Source organism: Garra rufa, chromosome 13, assembly GCF_049309525.1.
Source record: "Garra rufa chromosome 13, GarRuf1.0, whole genome shotgun sequence".
Classification (NCBI taxonomy): Eukaryota; Metazoa; Chordata; class Actinopteri; order Cypriniformes; family Cyprinidae; genus Garra; species Garra rufa.
Genome location: NC_133373.1, coordinates 5567421 through 5592946, shown reverse-complemented (window position 1 = coordinate 5592946; position 25526 = coordinate 5567421). Strand labels below are relative to the sequence as shown.

Below are 25526 nucleotides of genomic sequence, written 5' to 3'. Positions count from 1 at the left end.
AAAGCAAAGCAGCGAACTGACGGACTGAGACGCGCGAGACAGCATGAGGAGCAGCAGCCAGTGTGAACGCGGAGCAGCTCAGAGCGCGATGAGCCCAGCACACAACTCAGCCCTGATCCTCGCTGTCCTCTTCATCTCCTTCATACCCATCACCACAAGTAAGTCAACATACGTCTTTCTGTTTACCTGAGTGATGTTAAAATAACTTAGCTGGAGTTTGGTGACCTTGTACTTTCTCTCTAATGAGGAAGCGGATTGTTTAGCTACTTAAATCAAATCACTTATATACAGTATATCATGTATGTTCTAAACAGCAACATGATGATGATAGCCTAATAATTAAAAATAATATTAGTAAAACTTTACAACAAGGTTTCATTTGTTAATATTAGTTAATGTATCGACTAAAATGAACAAACAATGAATTTTATTACACTATTCATTTTTGTAAAGGTTACAGTTGTTACTACAAAAAATACAGTCGTTCATTGTTTGCTCATGTTAGTTCACATTGTTAACTAATGTTAACAGTTACCACTTGTGGTTTTAATAATGCTTTAGTAAATGCTGAAATTAACAAGATTAAGATTAATAAAGATTAATAAATGCTGTATGCTGCTCATGTTAACTAATGAACCTTATTGTAAAGTGTTACTATAATACGAATAAACATTAAAATATAAAACAATTAATCTTTTGTTATCTTCTGAAATTATGTTGTATAGTGTTTTGTATATGCACATATGTTTAAGCATTATATGTTTTAACCTCACAAATGAAACAATAACAATCAAAAAGAAGTTTTTTAAGTATACAGTATTCATTTAATAATTGAATATCTCCAACAGTGATAAACTGATGATTCCCTGTTGGTTAAAATAATGTATATATATATGGGTTCAAAACACTTATTCAGTTACACTGGAAAAAATTACTGATGAGTATAAAATGGTTAAAATATATAAAAATCAAGTATCAAGTAGAAATTACAGACTTCATTGTGACAAACTGAACAGATGAAATGTGACCCTGGAGCACAAAACCAGTATTAAGTAGCATGTGTATATTTGTAGAAATATCCAAAAATACATTGCATGGGTCAGAATTATAGATTTTTCTTTGCCAAAATTAAGTAAAGATCATATTCCATGAAGATATTTTGTACATTTCCTACCATAAATATATCAAAACTTAATTTTTGATTAGTAATATGCATTGCTAAGAACTTTTAAAGGCGATTTTCTCAATATTCAGTTTTTTTTGCACCCTCAGATTACAGATTTTCAAATAGCTCTATTTTAGCCAAATATTGTCTGATGTATTGGTCCTATCCACACCATACATCAATGAAAAGCTTATTTGTTAAGCTTACAGATTTAAATTTAAAACAAATTGACCCTCATGGCTGGTTTTGTGGTCCAGGGTCACAAATACATAAATATTGCAACAGGTAGGCTATTACAAAACAACTGTTGCTCTCCTCCACTGCCGTTTCTGTCTTTGTCTTGTCTTTAAATTGACTTTTTACTGATTTCATATTCACAAATGATTTTGATCTTCATTGAGGGCTTCAATTTCTTACCTCTGTGTCAAAATGTGCTGCATTAGTGTGTCAGTAGATAATATACAGGAATGCGTCATTGTGATGCATTAATTAAGAGCTTGAACTGCATATACGTAGTCCATTGAATTCTGTTGAAGTGCCTAGGTTGAAACTAATTAGCACAATAAAAAATGCTGGATGTTTCCCAATAAACCTGCAAAATGAGATGCAGTGTTATGCGTATGATTCATTTGGTGAATAAGCATTACACCACAAGGATTATAATGCTTGATCATCTGCAATAAAGTAATAAAGAATTCACTCTATACACAATTTTATCATGTAACTGCTAAAAAATATTATTGTACAGCAATTTTAACAGCAGTGATGCCACAAGAATTTGAATAATATAATGATATGTGACTGATTTTGTTAACACACAGATAGATTTATACCATTATGACTGATCGTTAATTGTCACAAGATGTCATGAAGATGCAGAGAGATATATGGATAGAAGTTTTGTGGCTGGTTTAGATTATTTACAGCAGTTATCGCACTTATTCTAGTCTAAAACGAATCCCATGAATTTTCACAGAAAACACCTTTTGACAGAAATGGTTCAAAAAGGAAACAGGTTGAGAGACCCGTACAACAGATCAATAAACAAGCTCAGTTAAATTGGAGCATATTCCTTTGAGGGAAGAGGTCAAAATCACCAAAACAAGAAAACTGACAAGCGGACGTAATTAATTTCAGACCTGTACAAGCAAACCTCACAAGGATTATAGCTGTCAAGGTTCCCAGATTGATTTCACTGGCAATTTTGAGAGTTGGAGAGTTGCAAAAAAACCTCAATTTAGACAGGTAACGTAGATGTCGTCATTAGATATGAGATTTACCAAAGAATGACCAATGGAGACTTTGCAATCATTTTCTCTTTGCATGGAATGACATAAACATGCAAACTTCACTGTACTTGCAACACTATTATTGGTGGAAAATGTGTAATCATGATTTCTGCATGACTTGCAGGTGCTCCGGTGCTCTTGACTCCATCCTCAATAGAGCATGAGCAGTTACTAACCCAGGTATGTAATGATTTACTGCCAATACTTATGAGTTCTTTCATTTCTAACGTAAACAAACCACTTATACTGCCTTCAATTAGATACAGATTTCCTCAGAGACAAAAGTTCAGTATATATGACTTATCCCATATTTGTTCAGTTGCAATATCAGTTAACTTTACCCTCAAGGGGGATGATTACTTCTCTGCTTTGTTTACATGTGCTAAATGTGTACATGAGCAATTACATGGGTAAACCCCTAAATCTACAGGCTGGGATATGAAAGTTTAATGCATGTTTATGGCCATGGGGTGAAATGAACAAAGCAACACATAAATGACATGTGATTCATTTTGAGTATCTTCATTTTTGCAAGCATCAAAATATAACTGCATTTGTGTCTTTTGTTGTAGATAACTGATCTGTGCTCGTTCTACCTCTCTGCAGACCCATCCTTTAGAGTGAGTACTGCTGCCTTGTTGCCATTTGCAGTACAGCAACTGAACTATGAGAGAGTAAATGATGGTATAAATGTAAAATAGAAATTTAAAAAAAGCTTTTTTGCCAAATCCAGGTCATTTACCATAGAAATATTATGTTTTTTAATGTTTATGACTGTCATACCACCAGCTGTGGTCCTATCTCCTTTAAACTTTGCATGCTTGTTTAGAATCACCTGTTGCATGTACTCAAAAGGTTTTGTGAAGTTTTGAGTTTTCCTTTAGGCTTTATAAGATTTTGCGTGAATTTGGACCCCCTTTTCTAAATGAGCCTGTTATAGCTTCCCAAAGGGTAAATTTCTACTTTTTTGGATAATTATTGACCTAGAGAGTTCAGAGAATTGGACTGCAGTGCTTTTTCCAGATTGAGCGAAAAACCTAGGACTAGTTCACAAAACTGATTTGATTCATATAATATGAATATCAGGAGTATGTGCGAAAAACAGTGCTGATTTTGTACGTTTGCCCGCTGACAATGAAATGATCAGTCTATAATTTTAATGGTAGGTTAATTTGAACAGTGAGAGACAGAATAACAACAAATAAATCCAGAAAAATGCATTTAAAAAAAAGTTATCAATTGATTTGCATTTTAATGAGTGAAATAAGTATTTGACCCCTTCGCAAAAAAATTGACTCAGCACTTGGTGGCAAAACCCTTGTTGGCAATCACAGAGGTCAGACATTTCTTGTAGTTGGCCACCAGCTTTGCACACATCTCAGGAGGGATTTGGTCCCACTCTTCTTTGCAGATCCTCTCCAAGTCATTAAAGTTTTGAGGCTGATGTTTGGCAACTAAAACCTTTAGCTTTCTTCAGAGGTTTTCTATGGGGTTAAGGTCTGGAGTCTGGCTAGGCCACTCCAGTACCTTAACGTGCTTCCTATTGAGCCACTCCTTTGTTGCCTTGGTTGTGTTTTGAGTCATTGTCATGCTGGAATACCCATCAACGGCCCTGAGCTGAGGCTGAGGGAAGAAGGTTCTCACCCAAGATTTGACAGTACATGGCCCTGTCTATCGTCCCTTTAATGTGGTGCAGTTGTCCTGTCCCCGTAGGAGAAAAACACCCCCAAAGCGTAATGTTCCCATATCCTTGTTTGACGGTGGGGATGGTGTTCTTGGGGTTATAGGCAGCAATTCCTCCTCTTCCAAGCATGGCGAGTTGAGTCCAGTGTTGTTTTTGACAACCATCTTAGATTTAGTCTTAGTCTTAGTCTTTTGGACTAAAATGGTTATTAGTTTTAGTCAAATTTTAGTCACTTCTATATGTGATAGTTTTAGTCCAATTTTAGTCGGCGAAAAGTCAAGAAGGTTTTAGTCTAGTTTTAGTCGACGAAAAGTCAAAAAGGTTTTAGTCTAGTTTTAGTCAAAAAAAGGGGGAAAAGTAGTCTTTTAAGAAATTAATGTAGGTCAGTAAGTATTTTGCTGTTGGGTAGTGTCACTTATAAGTTCTGAAAATAGCAGATCTATAGTTCAACACAATGTGAGCTTCCGGATTGACTATTTTTACCAATAATTACAATAATGAAGGAATGTTTTAAAACATAAAAGACAAACAAGGATGGAATGCTAAAACGGCTTGCCATAGTAGTATGGCAAAGAGTATTTAATGCTAAAACGGCTTGCCATAGCGGCAGATATTTTTCGGTTTTAATTGGCATGCACAATAAGCAGAAATGTCATGCATTTTAAACGCCTGACGGACCACCCACTAACATTTTCGTCTATTCTCGTCTCGTCAACGAAAACTCACACACGTCTCGTCATGTTTTAGTCATCAACGAGCCAATTTTATCTTGTCAACGTCTCGTTATCGTCATGGAAAAAAGTGGATGGAAAAACAACACTGGTTGAGTCATGTTCCATTAAGATATTTTGTAAATTATCAAAACTTAATTAGTTTAAGGTGATTTTCTCAATATTTTGACTTTTTAACACCCTCAGATTCCAGATTTTCAAATAGCTATCCTAACAAACCTTACATCAATGGATAATTTATTCATTTTATAATTCAGCAGATTATATATATATATATAAATCTCAATTTGAACAAATTTAACCTAATGACTGGGTTTTGTGGTCCAGGGTCACATATAGCATAATGCCGATTTATAAGCATTTTTCCCCCAAGGCTGGTCATTTTTGACCAGGAACAGCGATTTTGCCTTTTAAGCACAGTTCATGGTTTAAACTGTCCATAATCTATTTACGTTTTTCTTTTAACCATTGCCAGACATCTGATGTCCTGGAGGACCTGTGTTTCCTAATGCTGGGATCACTTCAAAAATCGCAGGTGAATATTATTCATGCCCGCATGTAATCAGCACACAAGATTTCACAAAAATTCAACACATCGCTGCCAACCTATGCATATATGTTTATTAAATAGTTGTGCTACAATTTGATAATGCCTTGAGTTCAAGGGTTAGTTCATCCAAAAATGAAAATTTTGTCATTAATTACTCACCCTCACCTCAGTAAAATTAAGATATTTTTGATGAAATCCAAGAGCTTTCTAACCTTGCATGTTCAAGGCCCAGAAAAGAAGGACAGTGATAAAATAGTCCATGTGACATCAGTGGTTTAACCGTAATATTATGAAGCTATTATAATACTTTTTGTACACAAATAAAAACATAAATAATGACTTTATTCAACAATTTCTTCTCTGTCAGTCTTTGACGCAGAAAATAAATTGTTAAATAAAGTCATTATTATTATTATTTTTTTTTTCATGCACAAAAAACTTTTATCTTCATAAAATTACGATTGAAACATTGATGTCACATGCACTATTTAACAACTATTTTTACTACCTTTCTGGGCCTTGAATGTAGTAGTTGTGTTGCTGTCTATGCAGGGTCAGAAAGCACCTGGAATTCATTAAAAATAAATTCATTTGTGTTCTGAAGATGAACAAAGGGTTTGAAATGACATGAATTTGAGTAATTAATGACAGAATTTTCATTTTTGTGAGAACTATCTCTATAAGAGTCAATTTGTAGCATGTTTCAATCCATCCCACAGCATAAAATATGCAAAAAAAGTTCTGTCCGGGTCTAGTTATCACTAGTAATGTATAAATGAATGAAAAGACAATTAGCTTTGATTTTTAATCTTTTGCTTTTTGTACATACAGGAGGTCAGAATAAAGTCAGAATTGCAAGATAAAAACACAATTCTCACTATTTTCTCAGAACTGTGTGATATAAAACTCACAATTGTGAGAAATAAAGTCAGAATTGCGAAATAAAAAAAAAATTCTGAATGGCTAGTTTATATCACACGTTTGCAAGAAATTAAGTCTGTGAGATATGAACTTGCAATTGCGAGTTAAAAAGACTGATATGTTCTCAGAATTGCGAGTTCTGTCTGTGTCTAGTTATCACTAGTAATGTATAAATGACTAAAAAGACAACTAACTTTGATTTTTAATCTTTTGCTTTTTGTACATACAGGAGGTCACGGCTCGAGAGACCAGCAAAAGGGTGAGTATGTGACATTTGCAGTTATAATTAGAGGCAGTCTCTTCAGAGACATTCAGTGCAATGCCAATTCAATGACACCATAACATCGGGATCCTTTTATCTTTGTCTGTTCATGTATGTTTGATTGTAATTGTTTCTGTATATGGATAATGTCTTTTTTTTATGGATTTTATGTATATGAATGTTTTTTAATGTTTTTGTCTGTGTTGATTTTTGGTGTTTGTGTAACTTCTGTGTTTGGGTTTTGTATTTGTGTGTCTGTACATGTACGTATAGTTTTTATTTCATTACACTAAACCGATTGGTGCAGGATTGTCAGACGGAACGGTAGGTTTCCTCAAGAGTTGTTTAGTGTCTGTTGCTTTCAGCACTCAGCCACTGTTGCTATGCTGCACTGTCTTCAAAAACACACTCAGCTGCATATTGTAATTAGAGATATAATACTCAGGCATTCAATAAAGGTTAGGTGGATGAAATTCCCTTTTGGGGCAAGGTGGAGAATCAAAATGTAATATCTTAGTCACAGTCCCAGGAAACTGTATCTAAAGTATAACGTACAGTAAATTAAAATAAATAATTAAATAAATAAAATATAATAATGATACAAATTACTATGTATATATAGATAATTGGCAGATTATCATCTTGCTACAGTTCATAAAACTCTTTAGTTCCCATTGCATGCATGTAACATTTAATGATTCCTCCTTGACAGCATCCACACTTAGGAAAAGAAAATTACATATATATTTTTTTTCTAAATATCTTATATTTTATAATTTGCACTAGATTTTTTATTGACATTTTTGTCAATTAATTTAAGATTTTTTGAAGAACTAGAAGAACACCTAAATTCATCTTAACATTCAATTTTTCAATCGTAATTTACATGTTATTTTGTGTTGATGTCGTCAGAGGAACTACTCAGTGTCTTTACCTATTCAACTGTCCATTTCTTTCATGTTCAGCACACTTCTTGTTCAAATGTGCATCATACAGAGATTTATGAATGACCTTATATTTAGATGCCAGTTTTGCATAGAAGCCCATTTCCACCACTGCATACAAAAATGTTATTGTTCTGACTTTTTTTCTCAGTATTGCGTGATACAAACACGCAATTCTTACTTTTTTCTCAGAATTGTCAGATGTAAAATCATAATTGCCAGTTATAAAGTCAGAATTGCAAGATAAAAGCTTTCAGAATTTTTTTCTCAGAATTGTGAGTTTTTATCACAATTCTGAGAAAAAAATTCTGAATCGCTAGTTTATATCCAAACGGCAAGAAATAAAGTCAGAATTACGAGATAAAAGCGTGTATTCCTGACTTTTTTTCACAAATGCGAGTTTGTATCTCATAATTCTGACTTAATAACTCAATTCTCAATTCTGAGAAAAAATCTGATCTGCTAGTTTATATTATACAATTGCAAGAAATAAAATCAGAATTGCAAGACAAAACCTAATATTTCTGACTTTTTTTCTGAGTTTGTATCTTGCAATTCTGACTTTTTTTCCCTCAGAATTGTGAGATATAAACTCACAATTGCAAATTATAAAGAAAAAAACGACTGATTTTGTTCTAAGAATTGCAAGCTAATAACTTGCGATTCTAACTTTATAACATGCAATTGCAAGTTTATATCACACAATTCTGAGAAAAAATTTCAGAATTGCCAGTTTAAATCACAGTTCTGAGAAAAAAAATTCGGAATCGCTAGTTTATATCACACAATTGCAAGAAATAAAGTCAGAATTGCGAGATTCTGAGAAACTCATATTTCTGACTTTTTTCGCAATTGCAAGTTTATATCTCTCAATTCTGAGGAAAAAAAGTCTCAATTGTGAAGAAGAAACTTGCATTTGCGAATTATAAAGAAAAAAGACTTTATATCACAATTCTGAGAAAAAAGTCAGACTTTATGTTACTTCTGAGAAATAAAATTCTGAATCACTAGTTTATATCAGACAACTGCAAGAAATAAAGTCAGAATTGTAAGTTTGTATCTCAAAAAAAAGTTATCTTTTTTTCATTTTTTATTCAGTGGTGAAAACAGGCTTCCATAGGTTTGTGATCAAATATGCAGCCAGATGTACTGCATATTTGGAACTAATTATAATATAATGCTTTTAAACACTCATATGTTCACATATTGCATGTTGTCATGTGCTCAGGCATGGCTTGTATGCGATTGTGTATTTACTAAACATCAATGCACTGTGTGTGCAAAATGAACACTGAGCCGCACTGAGGACAGATATACGTGTGAGAAAAAGTGTTAAATGAATCCTCTCTGCGACCCCCCTGGCCAAGCCCCAGGAACAGATGTTCATGGTTTTCATATCTCTCCATATCTGTCTTCATGATATCTCTCTATATATGTGTATGTGTCAGTCTACTGTGTTGCACCCTCTTCTGGAGCTCATACCCCAGCTTGCCAGAAGAAGAAGCAGGAGAATGAAATTAAATGTATGTATCCTGCATGCTTACCTTCATTCAGACTACATTAGCGCTGTGAGTACGACACCCTGAGAGCCAATAAAAATACTGCTAAAGCAATATTTAGTTTGGGTAAGTGCCAAGAAACTAAATACTGTGACTAGGGTTGGTTTTCAGAAGTCAAGTTTAGGATATTTAGCTGCACTAAATAGAAAAAAATAATGTAATAGACCAATTTGAAGTAGACATCGCAGTTAGTACATTTGAAGCTGTGTGCGCATTGGTGGCAGAAAAGTGGAGTAAAATAGGTAAAAGCCATGGAATAAGAGAAAAAAAAAATATTATTGTGCCTTTGGATGTCAGAATCTGAATGCAAATAATTTTTATAGAATACCGTCATCAAAGACACCATTTGAAGCTAAACGTAGTGTTTTCATGACGCGTCATCAGTCAGCCATATTGGCGGCACTGAACATAAACAGTGCCAATGAACTGAACACAACTGGCATATTTTGCTGATTATTGCTGCTGGAAATGGTCACTTACTGTCATGTTTTGGGCTGTACTTATCGGTCAGACTGGGAAAAACATTTAGGGTACTATAGACGGCCAAAAGTTGTAACAAATCAAGGAGAAGAGAGCAAAAAACTGTCTGAGAAACAAAAGGCATTTGTAGTTGCCCAAACTGAACCAGGGTTTCCAGAGCAAGAATCTTTACAACATTCATGTTTGTTCTTATCATTTCCGGTCAGGTCTTTATCACCTATTAACTTTAGTTTGTTAAAGTATTGCGCCCTTTCCTGCTTCTCTATATGATTTAGCAGCTTCCACACATTGTTTACATGGTTCAGACAGCAAAAATGAGCAGAACAATGAATTCAGTAGTACATTAACCATGCAATCCATGCTGTTTTTTACATCTGAGTATCTCCAATATGGCCGTGCATCGGGGTAAATGACCAAACCGTGATGTAAGTGAAAATCGTCTATAGGCCTACATAATATTCACATATGCAGTTCATAGGGGACATATTATACAAGCCCTACAGCCACAGCATGAAATACTATTTAAACCTATAACATTTTAGATTTACCTATTTTATCTCACATTTCTTGACTTTTTCGATTTAGTTTTTCGAATTTGATTTAACTCAGCAATATTGAGTTTGTCAATTCTGAGGGGGAAAAAGCCAGAAGTGTGGGATATTAATTCATGATTCTGAGACAAGGGGAATTTTTCTTATCAGAATTGTGAGAATAAAACCTGAATATCATAGGGTTGCCCCTAATAGCCCATTAACCGTTAGAAGAGGATTGGCTGACCAAAATTGTATTAGTTACAGGAAAGAAAAAAATCCACAGGAAGTGGCGAAGTCACGCAGCACTGCAAAAAATACTTTTCTAGCTTAGATTTTTTGTCTTGTTTCCAGCCAAAATATCTACAAACTCTTAAATCAAGAAGGATTTTCTAGATGAGTAAAAATGATCTTGTTTTCAGAAAAAAAAGTCAAAATTATGTGCATTTTTGCTTGAAACAAGCAAAATAATCTGCCAATGGGGTAAGAAAAATAATCTTGTTTTCTGTTTGAAATAAGATTTTTTTTTTCATACCCCATTGGCAGATTATTTTGCTCGTTCTAAGCAAAAACTCACTTAATTTTGACTTGTTTTTTCTGAAAACATGAAATGTTTTTTACTTGTCTAGAAAATCCTTCTTGATTTAAGAATTTATAGATATTTTGGCGTGTCCCGGGCTTTAAAAATAAAGGTGCTTCACGATGCCAATGGTTCCATAAAGAACCGTTAACATCTGAAGAACCTTTCTGTTCCACAAAAGGTTCTTTGGGGCAAAAGAAGTTTCTTAAGATTATAAAAATGTAAGAAAGAGATGGATCTTTAAAGAACTTTTGACTGAATGGTTCTTCGTGGAACCAAAAATGGAGTGTATGTGTTAATATAGTACACCTGACAGGACATCCAAATGCTCACCTATCATTCATCAACCTCAAATTTGCTTTTCATCTAAAATATGTAAGTAGAAGTAACTTTACATGGCAGCTCAATCTAACGTTAACCTAGAAAAATGTGCGCTATTGAAGTGTCTGTGCTGAGTGTGGAAGCTGCATGACAGATGGAGGCGCCAGTGCGGTCACTTGCTCTTAAAATACGCTGTCATTTTTTTCCATACCGATAAAAGTAATACATCTTTCGAATCTGAAAAAACACTACATTTATTTGTGTATACTCAGAATAACAACAAAACGTTGTGCTTTTGTAAAATAATGAAAGCAAACAGGATGCACTTTTTGCCATCTCGGTCTCTGTAAACTTAAGCACGAAATTTCGAAACTTGCATACTTGCCTTACAGACATGAAAATATATCTATTTAGAGTGAAATGTTTACTTTAAAATGAACAAATTCAAATAGAAAACAAATATTATATAATCTGTATGAAACATGCATACAGACGCATCACTACTACGGAGATGACGAGTCAGTGTTGCCGATTTCATCTCTTAAGACAAAAACAAAGAAAGTGCTAGTTTATCCAATTATTTGAACAGTAATACAGTCTCCTTATTGTTTTTCCCTGACACATTCATAATTATTATATCTGCCAGTATATCTGCACTGTTGCTTCTTTTGCATGCGCTTGAGCGCTTATTAGTCAATGTAGGCAAATTAAAGGCTCATTATTATAATTTATATGGTTTATTAATAAACGTGTGACTAATAGTCGACTAATGCCTAAAATGAATGACTACTAGTCGACCAGAAAAATCTTTAGTGGAGGGCAGTCCTAGAATTTTAAATTATAAACTCAAATGTAGGTTTTTTATTATGTGTCTTCCATTGGCTGCTACTTGAACACTGTTATTTTCTGCCACCATATAGGCTCCGCCCACAAAAAACGCCATTGCTGTTTGCAAACACCAAATTGGTCTATTGAATAGTGCATACACTGAATAAGTATTCTCATGACGTTTCATGAGTTTTCCCTGGTCTTGGAAATTTTATTGCCATTAAAGGGGACGTTCACTTTCAAAACAAAAATGTACAGATAATTTAGTCACCCCCTTGTCATCCAGGATGTTTATGTCTTTCTTTCTTCAGTTGTAAAGAAATTATGTTTATAATTTATGTATGTAAATTATATTCTGAGGAAAACATTTCAGGATTTTTCTCCATATAGTGGACTTCTATGGTGCCCCCGAGTTTGAACTATCAAAATGCAGTTTCAATGCAGCTTCAAAGGGCTCCAAATGATCCCAGACAAAGAAGAAGGGACTTATTTAGTGAAACGATTGGTTATTTTTTAAGAAAATGTTTCCATTTTATTACTTTTTAACTTCAAATGCTTGTCTTGTCTTGACAAGATCAAACACCCTTTACAAAAAATGTAATACACAGAGTTCACGCAGAACTAAACAAGGTGTGCCTTTGAGGTGAAAAACTATAAAAATTGATTTTTTTTTTAGACCGATCGTTTCACTAGGTAAGACCCTTTTTCCTCGGCTGGCATAATTTAGAGCCATTTAAAGCTGCATTGAAGCTGCATTTTGGAACTTCAAGAGAGAGAAAATCCTGAAATGTGTTCCATAAAAATCATAATTTCTTTACAACTGAAGAAAGAAGGATGACAAGGGGGTCAGTACGTTATCTGTACATTTTTGTTCTGAAAGTGAATTTCTCCTTTAAATATTACAGCAACTGTATGTAGCTTTATGCATTTTTGGAGCCCCCTACAGTTATGCAAGTGAATTTCACCATTGTGTCGCTGTCGTAATTACAGTGCATAATTGACCTCAGCCCATTTTTTGTAGAATTTCACACTCACTCATCAAACGTACTCCCCAAAAAGAAAGAAAGATAAGCTATCTGCCTTATTAGAGACAAGTGTATCACCAGCATTTCTTTAAAACAGATACTTCAGGGTAAAAAAAACATACGTACAGTTGCAAAACAGCATGACTTTAGGCGGACGTTCACGGAGAGTGACTGAAGTGTCTGTTGCTCTCAATCTTGATGAAATGCCATATGCTGCTGTTTGATAATATCTCATCATGACTTCGCTCTAGGGCTTCTTTTCTGACCGTCAGTAATGGTTGATTTAATTAAGTGTTAAGTGTTAATTATTAAAGTACTAAGTGTTAAGTATTATTAAAACTGACAGTATGTATATCTGTGTTTATACACCACATATTTAACAACCTATCTTTCTTTTTCTCTGGTTGGTGCTGGAAATATTGACATTAACATAAGAGTCAGATTATCTTATTCACCAATTTAATATTTAATTACATTACCATTCAAAAATTTGAACTCAATAAGATTGGCCATATTGGAGATACTCGGATGTAAAAAAAAGCATTGATTGCATGGTTAATGCACTACTGAATATGTTGTTCTGCTAATGTAATGCTGTCTAAACCATGGGAAAAACGTGTGAAAGTTGTTAAATCATATAGAGAAGAACTTGGTAAGCAGGAAAGGGTGCAATATTTTGACAAACTGAGGTTAATAGGTGGTAACAATACGTACGAGCAGTATTAATTAAGATATTCACGTAATATTTCACCTTTGAGCGGAAATGATAAGAACAAACACAAATGTTGTCAAGATTCTGGAAATCCGTTTGGCCAACCACAAACGCCTTTTGTTCCTCAGACAGTTTTTTGCACTCGTCTTCTTGATTTGCTATCATTTTTGTCAGTCTATAGTACTCCAAATGTGGTCCGACTGATTAGTACAGGCCAAAACCTGACAATAATTAACTATTTTCAGCAGCAATAATCTGCAAAATATGCAAGTTTCATTTGGTTCAGTGGTATTGTTTACATTCAGTGCTGCCAATATGGACAATTGATGCATTGTAAAAACACTCTATTTGATCAAAAATAAATAAATACAGCAATATTGTGAAATAATATTACAAATTTGAATATATTTTAAAAGGTTATTTATTCTAAATTTTCAGCATCATCACTCCAGTCTTCAGTCTCACATGATCCTTCAAAAATCATTTTAATATGCTGATTTGCTGCCCAAGAAACATTTATTATTATTATGTGTTAAAAATGGTTCTGATGTTTAATATTTTTGTGGAAACCGTGATCTATTTTCTTTCAAAAGAAAGCAATTATTTGAAGTAGAAATGATTTGTAACATTATTAAATGTCTTCAGTATCACGTTTGATCTCTTAAATAAAGAATAAAAGTATTAATACTGTTTTAAATGATAATAAAAATGATAGTTGTAATATATGAATTATTCAGGGTATATTACATAATTTATTACATTTAGATTAAAGGGATAGTTCAGCCAAAAATGATTTTTTTAAATATTTACCTTCATGTCTTTCCAAACCTTCCAAACCCGTAAGACCTTCATTTATCTTGAGAACACAAATTAAGATATTTTTGATAAAATCCGAGAGCTTTCTGACCCTGCATAGACAGCAACCCAAATACTACATTCAAGGCCTAGAAAGGAAGTAAGGACATCATTAAAATAGTCCATGTGACTTCAGTGGTTCAACCATAATGTTATGAAGCTATGAGAATACATTTGTGTGCAAAGAAAACAAAAAATTCTTACATTTCTATATTATTTAACTCATGCTTGTGCACATACATGGCTGCACGAGGCTGTGCATGTATGCGTTGGAGTCCATCTAATTCTATGTGCAGGATGTGAAATGGCTCAGCCTTAGTTAGATTAACTGCTCCTGTCCATTTGAGAGGTAATTGTACGCTAAAAGTGTTATTGTGCTATAAGGGTAAAAGACAAAACTGAACACGAGTAAATGATGACTGCCTCACTCTCACACAGGAAATGGTCCTGATGGATTTTGTTGGGTAGATAAAGCTTTTTAACCCCTAACAACACTGCCGTCATCAAACCTTTGATTCATCTGAACAACTCTGATGACTCTGATGAAGCTGTGTACACAAAGTTTGGTAGCAACAACATCAGAAAGTGTTCATCTATAACTGTTCCTTCTGTGCACAGGATGATCTTCAGGGGCCCGGACGGATCCAGAGCAGAGGGTACTTCCTTTATCGGGTAGCGTATCATTTATATAACTATACTGATTATTGTTCAGTGAATTTTGTAGTAGAAAAGCAATGTACAAGGCTGTAACCATCATGGGCATTAAGGGAAATAGATTTTTTTTTAAATATATAGATTAGTGATCAGCCAATATGCATTTTTCAAAAGTGTTTAATTATGACTTTTGGTTCCGACATGATATTTACATACTAAGTTGTTTTGCTCATTTTAATTTTAGAGTGTTTTTTTATGTCTATGTAGCTTTCATTTTAGTGCTGTCAAATCGATTAATCGCAATTAATCACATCCAAAATAAGTGTTTAAAAGTTTGTATATTTATATGTGTATTCATGTATATATGTGACCCTGGACCACAAAACCAGTCTTAAGTAGCTTGGAGCAATAGTTAAAAATACATTGTATGGGTCAAAACGATATAGCAAAAATGAAGATATTAGGTAAAGATCATGTTTAATGAAGATATTTTGTTAAATTTCCAACTGTAAATATACCAAAACCTAATTTTTGATTAGTAATATGCATTGCTAAGGACTTCATTTGGACAACTTTAAAGGCAGTTTTCTCAGTATTTAGATTTTTTTTGCACCCTCAGATTACAGATTTTCAAATAGTTATATTTTGGCCAAATATTGTCATATGCTAACAAACCATATATCAATGGAAAGCTTATTTTCAGCTTTCAGATGATGTATGAATCTTTTATTTTTTAACAGTTTACCCTTATGACTTGTTTTTTGGTCCAGGGTCACATATTTACATACTAAATGATTTTGTTCGTTTTAAATTAAGGTGTGTATTTCTGATTTTTTATTTTATTTTTGTGTAGCTTTTAGTGCTGTCAAATTAATTGCATTCGAAATGTAAAGTCAAATGAAATGTAAATATTTCTTACATTTTTTTTATATTTATTAAATTATTTTTCTTATTAAATATATACAGCACACACAAATGTTTATTTTTGGATGAGATTATTTGACAGCCCTTTTTAATTTATTTGTATAAATAAAAAAAAATATTTCTAATTTTCACTTAATTTTTAAAGTTTTGATGATTTACTTAATATTGTAATTTATTTCACCTTTTATTTTAAGTATTTAATTTTATTTTTATTAAAAATGACTTGTACAGTATTTCACATTTCAAATATACACTTTTTTTCTTTTTACCATAAAAGCAAAAAAATTCTCTATAAATATTTTTCTTTGCTCTTTTTTGTAGCCACGAAATGGAAGAAGATCTGATGAGTACGTGTAAAACAATAAAGAACTGAAAAATCAGGTATTTCATTTTCTACAATGGCTTTTCAATGTGTAGAGTCGCACTAAAGCATTAGTTCACTTCCAGAATAAAAATTTCCTGATAATTTTCTCATCCCCTTGTCATCCAAGATGTTCCTGTCTTTCTTTGTTTATTTGAGAAGAAATTGGGGTTTCTAAGAAAAACATTCCAGGATTTTTCTCCATAGAGTGGACTTTAATGGTGATCAGTGGGTTGAAGATCCAAACTGGAGTTTCAATGCAGTTTCAAAGGGCTCTGCATGATCCCAGCTAAGGAATAAGAGTCTTATCTAGCGAAACATTTTCGAAAAAATAAAATATTAAATACTTTTTAACTACAAATGCTCATCTTGCACTATGCATGTCTACAACTTCACATGCAGTTAGTTCTTCATCTGTGTACTCTGGTTCAAAAAGGTAGGGTATGAAAACTCCATCTCATTTTCTCCTCCAACTTCAAAATCATCTGACATCATTGTTTTACCTTTTTTTGTAAAGGGCGCTTGACTTCTGACTACATCATGCATGAACTTTCCAATGTGATTACCTAATATGTGAATTCCAGCTAGTGTAAGATGAGCATTTATGGTTAAAAAGTATATAATTGCTAGATTAACACCCTTATTCCTAAGCTGGCATCGTGTCTAGAGTTCTTTGAAGCTGCGTTGAAACTGCAATTTGGACCTTCAACTCATTGATCCCCATTGAAGTCCACTATATGGAAAAACATCCTCATAAAACCTTAATTTCTTTGCGACTGAAGAAAGAAAGACATGAACATCTTGGATGACATAGGGGATGAGTAAATCATTCTTGGAAGTGAACTAATCCTTTATTATTCACAGGGAAACTAACTCTGAAACTGTTTTGATGAACATTTTCAGCAGCACCAGACCCCGTCCCGCAGGTGTGCTGATCCAGAGCCAGTCAACCTTGAAACGTCACGTCAGTCGTTCTAGAAAACACCCCTCTATTGATATGTGATGTTGAATGTACAGACAGAATCCAAATAAAGTCTTTTATCTGTTCGACCGCTCCTGTTTGTGTAACTGTGCCGTGTCTTTTGAATTAAAAGCATTCTAAAATGTTTCTTCATTGTGGCAGTGTGATTTTGACCAAACTGTATGTGTTTTACTGTACAGTATATCACCAAAGAACAAAGAAATAAAACTTTTCCCTCTCCATTTATTTACTGAAAGCACTAGTGCGACTCATTCTCTCTTTCTCTAGATGAATGTGTGTTTTTGTTATCCTGCTATCTACGACGATTAGTCGAAAAGCATTAATCAACCCTCACTTCCGATCTCTGCCATTGTAATTGGATTTGTACATCTCAACAGCATGTTTCATGAACTGCATCCTTTCTGATAAACGTCTCTTTTCGGTCCTTTATCGGTTTAGTAGAATCTTGCTTATGATCTATTGTTCTCATGAATACACATCATGTATTTATTAAGCTGTTGTGAGGATGAACCAGGGCCTAAAATAACTAAATAGGCGACGTCATGGATCGTGACCACATTTCCCTTTGAGAAACTTGCGACAAACTAAGAGTGGGTAGATGAGGAAGATCACTTCAGCGGTTCTAGACAGACACACCTAGAGGGTACGACTCCAAACACATTAGTCCAGTAGTGGGTGTTTTAGAGGGGGCTGGGTGTGAAAAAGGAAGCTTCGGGGTTGTGAAAAGACGTCGAACGCAATCAGTCCGAGCGTATGAGAGGAGTACACCAATGAAACACACACTGGACCTGTTAAAACTTATCTAATTTGGGTTGGAAACACAAACATTGCTGGTTTAGTTGTAAATTAAAGTGACCTATGACCTATTGGAACTGAGATTAATTTTCTCTACTGTCACTTATTAACTTGAAGAAGGTATACGTTTTTAATAAAAGCATAATTAGTAGGGGTGGGGAAAAAATCGATTGTCTGATGCATCGCGAATTATCTCTTTAAGATTCTGAATATTTCAGAATCGATTCTGAGCTTGTTTTCCCCCGCATATTGCACGTGCGCGCACGTGTGCGCGCTTGAGACGCGGCAGGCTTTATTGCACAGTATTTGCACTGAGACACGTGCGCATTGCTTGACAGTGTGTGCTTCTACCCGCTGTGTTTTACTTTAGATATGCTTTAATTTATGCCGTTTGGAACGCAATACTATTTGATGCACGAAACTCGCGCACTGACAGACTTTCACGTGCGCTTTGTGTTTGTTCCTCCTAAAGCTTGATTGCGGCTGCGGTTAAATGCAGTTGCATTTGCAAATACTTTTATACGAAATTGATGCACACACAGTCATGTTTTCAGAGCAGGGCAAAACACCTGTTATATCGAAATAGATCTGTGCATTAGTTTGAATGTAGCCACTGTCTATGATCCCATTAGTAATAGGGGGAGAGTGGGGATGGTTGCAACATGGCTTATTTCTTCAAGCAGGAATAAGATACAGTGATGATATTCATACTGCACATGCTTTATTGGACCCTCATACTTACTGGAAGAAATCACCCATATGTGATCATTCCTTCTAGAAAAAAATCATTTTCATGGCCAAAAAGTATTTTTTTTTAAGATTAGATTTTTGGTCATAGTGTCTAAGTTGTTTGTGTGACGCACTGTAAAAGCATAACATGTTCAATGATATTGTGTCAAGCTAATATACCAATTTTACCATGGCTATCATTGTTGGGACAGTTGCAACACATTGCAACAACATGCTGTCCCTTACCACAACATTGATTTAAAGCTTGCCATAACATAATTATACATAATTGTACTTTTATAATGATAATAATAATGAACCCTTTTAATAGTTAGTTATCTCTCCTTTTTTGAATAGGTTAAACATCTACTTGTTACTTAAGAATGTTAATAAGCCAATTTACCTTATTATAGACCCTGACTGTGCACAAATAAAATAAAGAAAATGCAAAATGATTTAAGTACATTTTATTTACAGTTGCAGCATTTCACTTTGACTATTCAAGTGTAAGTTGTACTTATATTATCATATGTACACATGTTGCAGCAATATGGGTGAGTAGCTGACAGATATGACTTAATTGTGTTAAAATTTCAGCTTTCTAATACAAACAGTCTCTGACAAAGCAAAGGAAATGCAAAAAATGTTGCAACCGTCCGCACTCTCCCCTAATCAAACGGCAGTAATGCACAGGAAAAAAGAAAAACCAATAACTATTGTCTGTAAACTTTTGGATACTTAAAGAACACTTATTTTAAATAAGTACTTGTTTTCAAAAGTAGCCTGCTCAAATAATAAAAAAAAATAAAGTATATTTTGCATTTGGTGAAGTGCCTGAAGTTTCCCACCCCTAATAATTAGCTTAATTTACAAACTTAATACACAAAGAATCATTCTCTCTTTTAACCTGTTTTTTTTTTTTTTTTTGCAATATTTGTGGTATTAACTCATACTTGCACAACCAAAATTATGACGAAAACATTTGTAGTGTTTTTTTAAGTTAACAGTACTTGTAAATAAGAATTATGAAATAAAATGCCGCTTACTTTAACTTTTATGGCTACAATGCTTTCTAATAAACAAGTACACATTTTGATTTGTTGACTACCATACTAAAACACATGTAAAGATGATTACTAGTTAGGCTACTTGAAAAAAGTAATCTGATTACATAACTCTTGCTACTTGTAATGTGTGTAAAATTTAATTTTATACTTTAAAACTTAAAAAAGGCAAACCCAGGCTAGATGAGAAAAAGTCATGCAAAAGTAACATAATGCATTACTGTCTATAAAACGTAACTAAATAATGCAATTAATTACTTTTCGGGAGTAACACAATATTGTAATCCGTTACTTTTAAAAGTAATTTAAGAGTTTATTTTTCAAATAAGTTTTCAAAAATCATGTTTTTTTCATTGTGCATTTCAATTAATCTCAAACTGCAGTAAAACACAATAAAACATGATAACATAATAAAAAAAATATGATTTTTGAGTTATCTGTTGCAAATAAACTCTTCAATTTTCCCCAACACTGCTGCATTTCATTTAAATTTAAACTATAATGCATTTTCATTTAATTGCAATCGTCCGAAAACATTACCTTAATAAGTATTTTTAAAAGTGTGCTAAAATGTACTTCTTTTTTCTAGAAATGAATAATAAATCATAAAAGGTTCAACTATTTAATCTACATTCAGGTGTCCATTGTTTGCCGAACCACACTTCTTAGAAAAAAAGGTCCAAAAGCTGTCACTGGGGCGGTACTTTTTCAAAAAGCATATGGGTTCATATTTGTAAATTTAAGGTAGATATTATTACCTAAAGTGTATACACTACCAGTCAAAAGTTTTTGAACAGTAAGATTCTTTATGTTTTGTAAAGAAGACTCTTCTGCTGACCAAGCCTTAAAATAACTGTTGTCTGAATCAAATTTATTCCGGATTTCAAAGCTGATTTTTTTGCATCATTACTCCAGTCACATGATCCTTCAGAATCATTCTAATTTTATGATTTTCTGCAAAAAAAAAAAAAAAACATTTTTTTATTATTATTATGTTGAAAACAGATTTTTTTTTTGTTTCTTTGATGAATAGAAAGTTCAGACGAAAATCTTTTGTAACATTATAAATGTCTTTATCAGCACTCGATCAATTTTAAAGCATCCTTGCTAAATAAAACTATTATTTCTATCATTTCTCTCTCAAAAAAAACTATTGGCTCAACTATTATACAGACTCCAAGCTTTTGAATTGTATAATGTATAATATTACAATACTTTTTATTGCAGATAAATGCAATATTCATCAAAAACTCCTGAAAAAATGTACTCATCTGATTTAAATATTGATAATAATAATAAAACAAATGTTTCTTTAACAGCAAATCAGCATATTAGAATGATTAGAATAGAATTAGAATGATCGGAAGAATCATGTGACACTGAAGACTGGAGTAATTGATCACAGGAATAAATTACATTTTAAAATATATTCAAATAGAAAACAGTTATTTAACTAGTAAAAATATTTCAATAGTGTTTTTGCTATACTTTGGATCAAATAAATGCAGGCATGGCGAGCAGAAGAGACGACTTTAATGTTTAAAAACATTAAAAATCTTACTGTTCAAAAACTTTTGACTGATATTAAAACTTAAACATGTAAAGCAAGAATATGTACATACCATACTGTAAAAAAACGCAGTCAAAAGATGAATTTAATATGATAATAGCACCACCGTGTGGTTATTTTTCGACTTTTTAGTGGCACGTTGACTAAAGCTTTGCTCCACTGGGTGTCATGAGATCTCCACTTATAATATTAACAGCATCTGGAACAACAACAAACACAGTCGTATCGTTTTTATGATAGAAATATGATTGTAATTTACTACATAATCTCCGTCATGAACAATAGTCTACTATTTTAAGCCCTAGGTACTATTGTTTCAAACAGTGGCATTTTAACAGGCTAAATAATAATTAATATAAAATATAAAACTTTATTTTATTTATGTGTTTTTATTATTTATTTTACTGTAAACATACAACAATTTTCCACACGCCTATGCGTGCTTTCTATCTCACTGATTTGTATGTCACTGAAACATTTACATGTTTTCACTACGGAAATTACTAGTATGGACTTAATGCAAATTATGTACAGGTTTTTAAATAGCCTTCTACAAATTGCACTGGGTCTCTTTTAAAACAAGCTATAACTTTTCTTCCGTAATTGTTCTTAAAATAGTCACGCAGCAAGATCATTTTACCTTCCATTAACTACAATGAATCATCCTCCTGCAATGGAAACGTCTTTGCTCTGCGCCACAGCATTTCGCGCACTCGCATCATCTTTCTATTGGACGACACAGCTGTCACTCAAGACGTCACACACTAAGATTTCGCGCGCACTGTGGTCGTTTCAAGGTAGGTTGAAGCGCGTATTTGACCTAATTGGCGTGCGGCCAAGAGAAAGAGCGACACATGTGGGCCAAAGATTAGGAACGTTTGTATAACATAAAATTCACACCGAAACACAAGCATTAAAAGATATCAGGATATTGTCTGTTTGAAGTTATTGAAAGGTTAAAATTGCTACGGAAGCAGTGAAATGGAATAACTTCAAACGGACAAGATAAAAGCGCTTTATAAAAAGACCAAAACTGAGGCGATAAATGATTTTAGATTAATAATATCAGTCATTTCGTGTATATATTTTACACATAATTCATCTAAAGACGGTTTAGCCTATTTTTTCCTTTAATTTTCATTTTATTTTACTTGAAATATATGCGCTTTGTTTCTTCTCACGTGTTTAAACTCTCGTTTTCGCTTTAAGACTTATGGATTATTGGTATAAAGAAACCTTGGCAGGATTTTATCCACAAAGAATTACATTAAAACTGTGTCGAGGCGAGTGTCTGTATGTTTTAGCTTCCCCCCCCCCAGTAAAAAAAGTAGTATAGGCTATTTAAAATACATTTATTTCATACTAAGTATAGTTGAGATCTATTAACATATTTACTAGCATTTTGCTCGAGACTTATTGGTATAAAAATATAATTAGACACAAAAATATAATTTTGCACAACACCCGTTTTAATATAATATTGATGAGGATTGTATGATATTAAACTAATATCAGTCTTTAAATGCAGACATTTAAACACTTTAGCACAATCGAATATACTTCATTATATCTTTAGTTGGACTTCAGCACTACTTCCACACAAATAAAGTACTTAAAGTACAAAATTAGTTCCAGTTTAGGAAACTTACCAGTTTAGTATACAAAAAGTAGAATTAGAAGTATATAAATATGTAAATGTATTTGTAGCATACTTTGTAGCATACTCTGCATTAAATGAATGTGACCCAGGACTACAAAACCAGAAAATTGAGATTTATACATCATCTGAAATCTGAATAAATAAGCTGTTAGGATATGACAGTATTTGGCTGAGATACAACTATTTGAAAATCTAGAATCTGAGGGTGCCAAAAATCTAAATATTGAGAAAATCACCTTTAAAGTTGTCCAAATGTTCTTAGCAATGCATTACTAATCATAAAATTCTGATATATTTACAAAATATCTTCACTAAAACATAAGGAAGCATAAAAAAAAATACTATTTTTGACCCATACAATGAATTTTTGACTATTGTATGTATACAAATACATTTAAGTAGGCTATATTTATTTTTCACTAGGGCTAGAAGTGCCTATTTTTGTTTATTTTATTTTGTAAAAGCTTAAATGTTTCATTTTTATCAATTAATACTGTTATACAGTTTTATCCTTTTTTTAATCTGGTATAAATAAGTCGTTTTGGCTATTTTCTAAGATCTGTTATATTTAGTGTTGTTTTTATATTATTATATGTGTGAAGTTACACAATTTCATTTGATATAACTGAGTAGTTTTGGTCTCTCTCCGTGATCTGCTACTTTTAAATCCCTTGAGGTTTTTATGAATTGTATCTGATACAAAAACAAGCATTTGAAAGAAAAAACTCGCAAGGATGCTCACACGCAAAGTAGCAGCCAGGTCTTGCTGCGTGTTGCCAGATTGTGTGGGATTCTGCTCTAGCCGCAGTGCGCATGCGTTTGGGAAGCCTGGGGTAGGCCCTGCTGTTTTTCTAACTCTAGTTCAATCCTACACTGCCGTCTCAACCAAAACAAGGCGCAAGAAAATCCCCCTCCTGGACGGCAAATAACCAAGGTAAGGAAGCGAGCGGACTTGCATGATGGCATTATTTTGAGAAAGAGCAGCGGAGCTCTAATGTCGCATTCGCGTCGGATTTGTTACAAGCGTATATGCGGTGAAAATACGCTGCTGTGTTTTTTAATGCTTGCCTGGGAAGAATCCGAAGGCCCGGTGACCTACATTTGTTCTACCCTAGTGAGGCAAGGGGAGTGTACGATGTTGCGCTGCCAAATGTTCGCAACCGATTTAAAGCCCGGACATCTCCCGTGCATCGCACGATTTACTCCATGCTCAAGCTATATCTTTGTAGCTTTGCATTTTAAACTTTGTCACTATTTTTATCAGCTATGCACGTATAGCCCAGTTTATAGGCTACTGATGACGCGCTTTTGCCACAATGTAAACTCGCGCTTCAAGTCATATTTTAATCTGTTTCAATGACCATATAGGCTATATATAACATAAGTCAGTATGAGGGGTTGCATAAATATCTGCTCGTAATAGTGAACCTGCTCGTTTATTTTGCGACGCAACCCTAGGTTTCGTAAGGATTGCGACTCCCAAGATGGGAATTAAATCCAATTTAACCTGACCATTTTGTCTGAGCAACCTGTAGCGAGCTCGGCTGAATATGTATATCTCGGCTTTTTACGAACCACAGCGTGGGGTAACCAGTCGTACACAGAATTAGTTAACACGTTGAGGATTTTAGCATTTACATCAGCTGTGCACATCGTTTTTAATTATCATGAGAGCGGGGAGCGAAGAGACAAAAGAAGATAATACCGGTAATTAATGGCTTTTGTTTAAACAGGTCGCAGTTGCGTGTAACGTTATGTTTCTGTTAAATATTTCAGTTTGATAAGAGTGAAACCGAGAAAACCTTATATCACATATTTATATCGACTGACAGCGAGTAAAAGGTGTTTCGGTTTCTCTGTGAAGGTGAATTAGGGTTGTTTAACGTGGAAGCGGCATTTCTTACGGACGGTGTTGTAACTGAACGACCGCGTTTTAATTTATATTTGGTGCATCTCATGTTTCTATAAGCGAATGTGATTGTTAAAGCATAAAAGCGTCTTGCTTTTCTTGTTGTGTCTGATAACGGCGCCTGCCTAAATGTCTAATGTTGTCTTGGTCGGCAGTTTAGCTAACCTACTAGGGTTTGTCTGTAGATATCACTTATTTGCGCCCACTCTTTAATAATGTTAAAATCCAATTGAATCCTTAGTTGCATTTTACAGTATAAACGCTGAATGCGACGTCACGAATTTGAGTCTTGGCTCTTGTATAATAATTAGGTTGTGTAGCATACAAAAAATTATTTATGCATTTGTAATGATCATATATCAGCACAGTGATTATTTGGCTGATTCCAAATCAAAACTGTGAACTTTAATTAGAAATGTACAGAAATGTAATTTAGGTGCTT

At 33.7% G+C, this 25526-nt stretch overlaps 1 protein-coding gene across 3 annotated transcripts; it reads left to right on the top strand.

Annotated features, from left to right (window-relative positions):
* Nucleotides 1-17483, top strand: LOC141283670 (neuromedin-U-like). 3 transcript variants are annotated; one of them, XM_073816984.1, is made up of 10 exons: nt 1-158; nt 2579-2634; nt 3027-3074; nt 5345-5404; nt 6570-6599; nt 6876-6926; nt 8995-9069; nt 15055-15108; nt 16336-16395; nt 17279-17483. In XM_073816984.1, the coding sequence occupies exons 1-9, from the start codon at nt 44-46 to the stop codon at nt 16369-16371; spliced, it is 525 nt and encodes a 174-aa protein (XP_073673085.1). In that variant the 5' UTR covers nt 1-43; the 3' UTR covers nt 16372-16395; nt 17279-17483. The 3 variants fall into 3 exon arrangements, with proteins under 3 accessions (XP_073673085.1, XP_073673086.1, XP_073673087.1); XM_073816985.1 differs by lacking the exon at nt 6876-6926; XM_073816986.1 differs by lacking the exons at nt 6876-6926; nt 8995-9069.
* The last annotated feature ends 8043 nt before the right edge of the window (nt 17484-25526 follow it).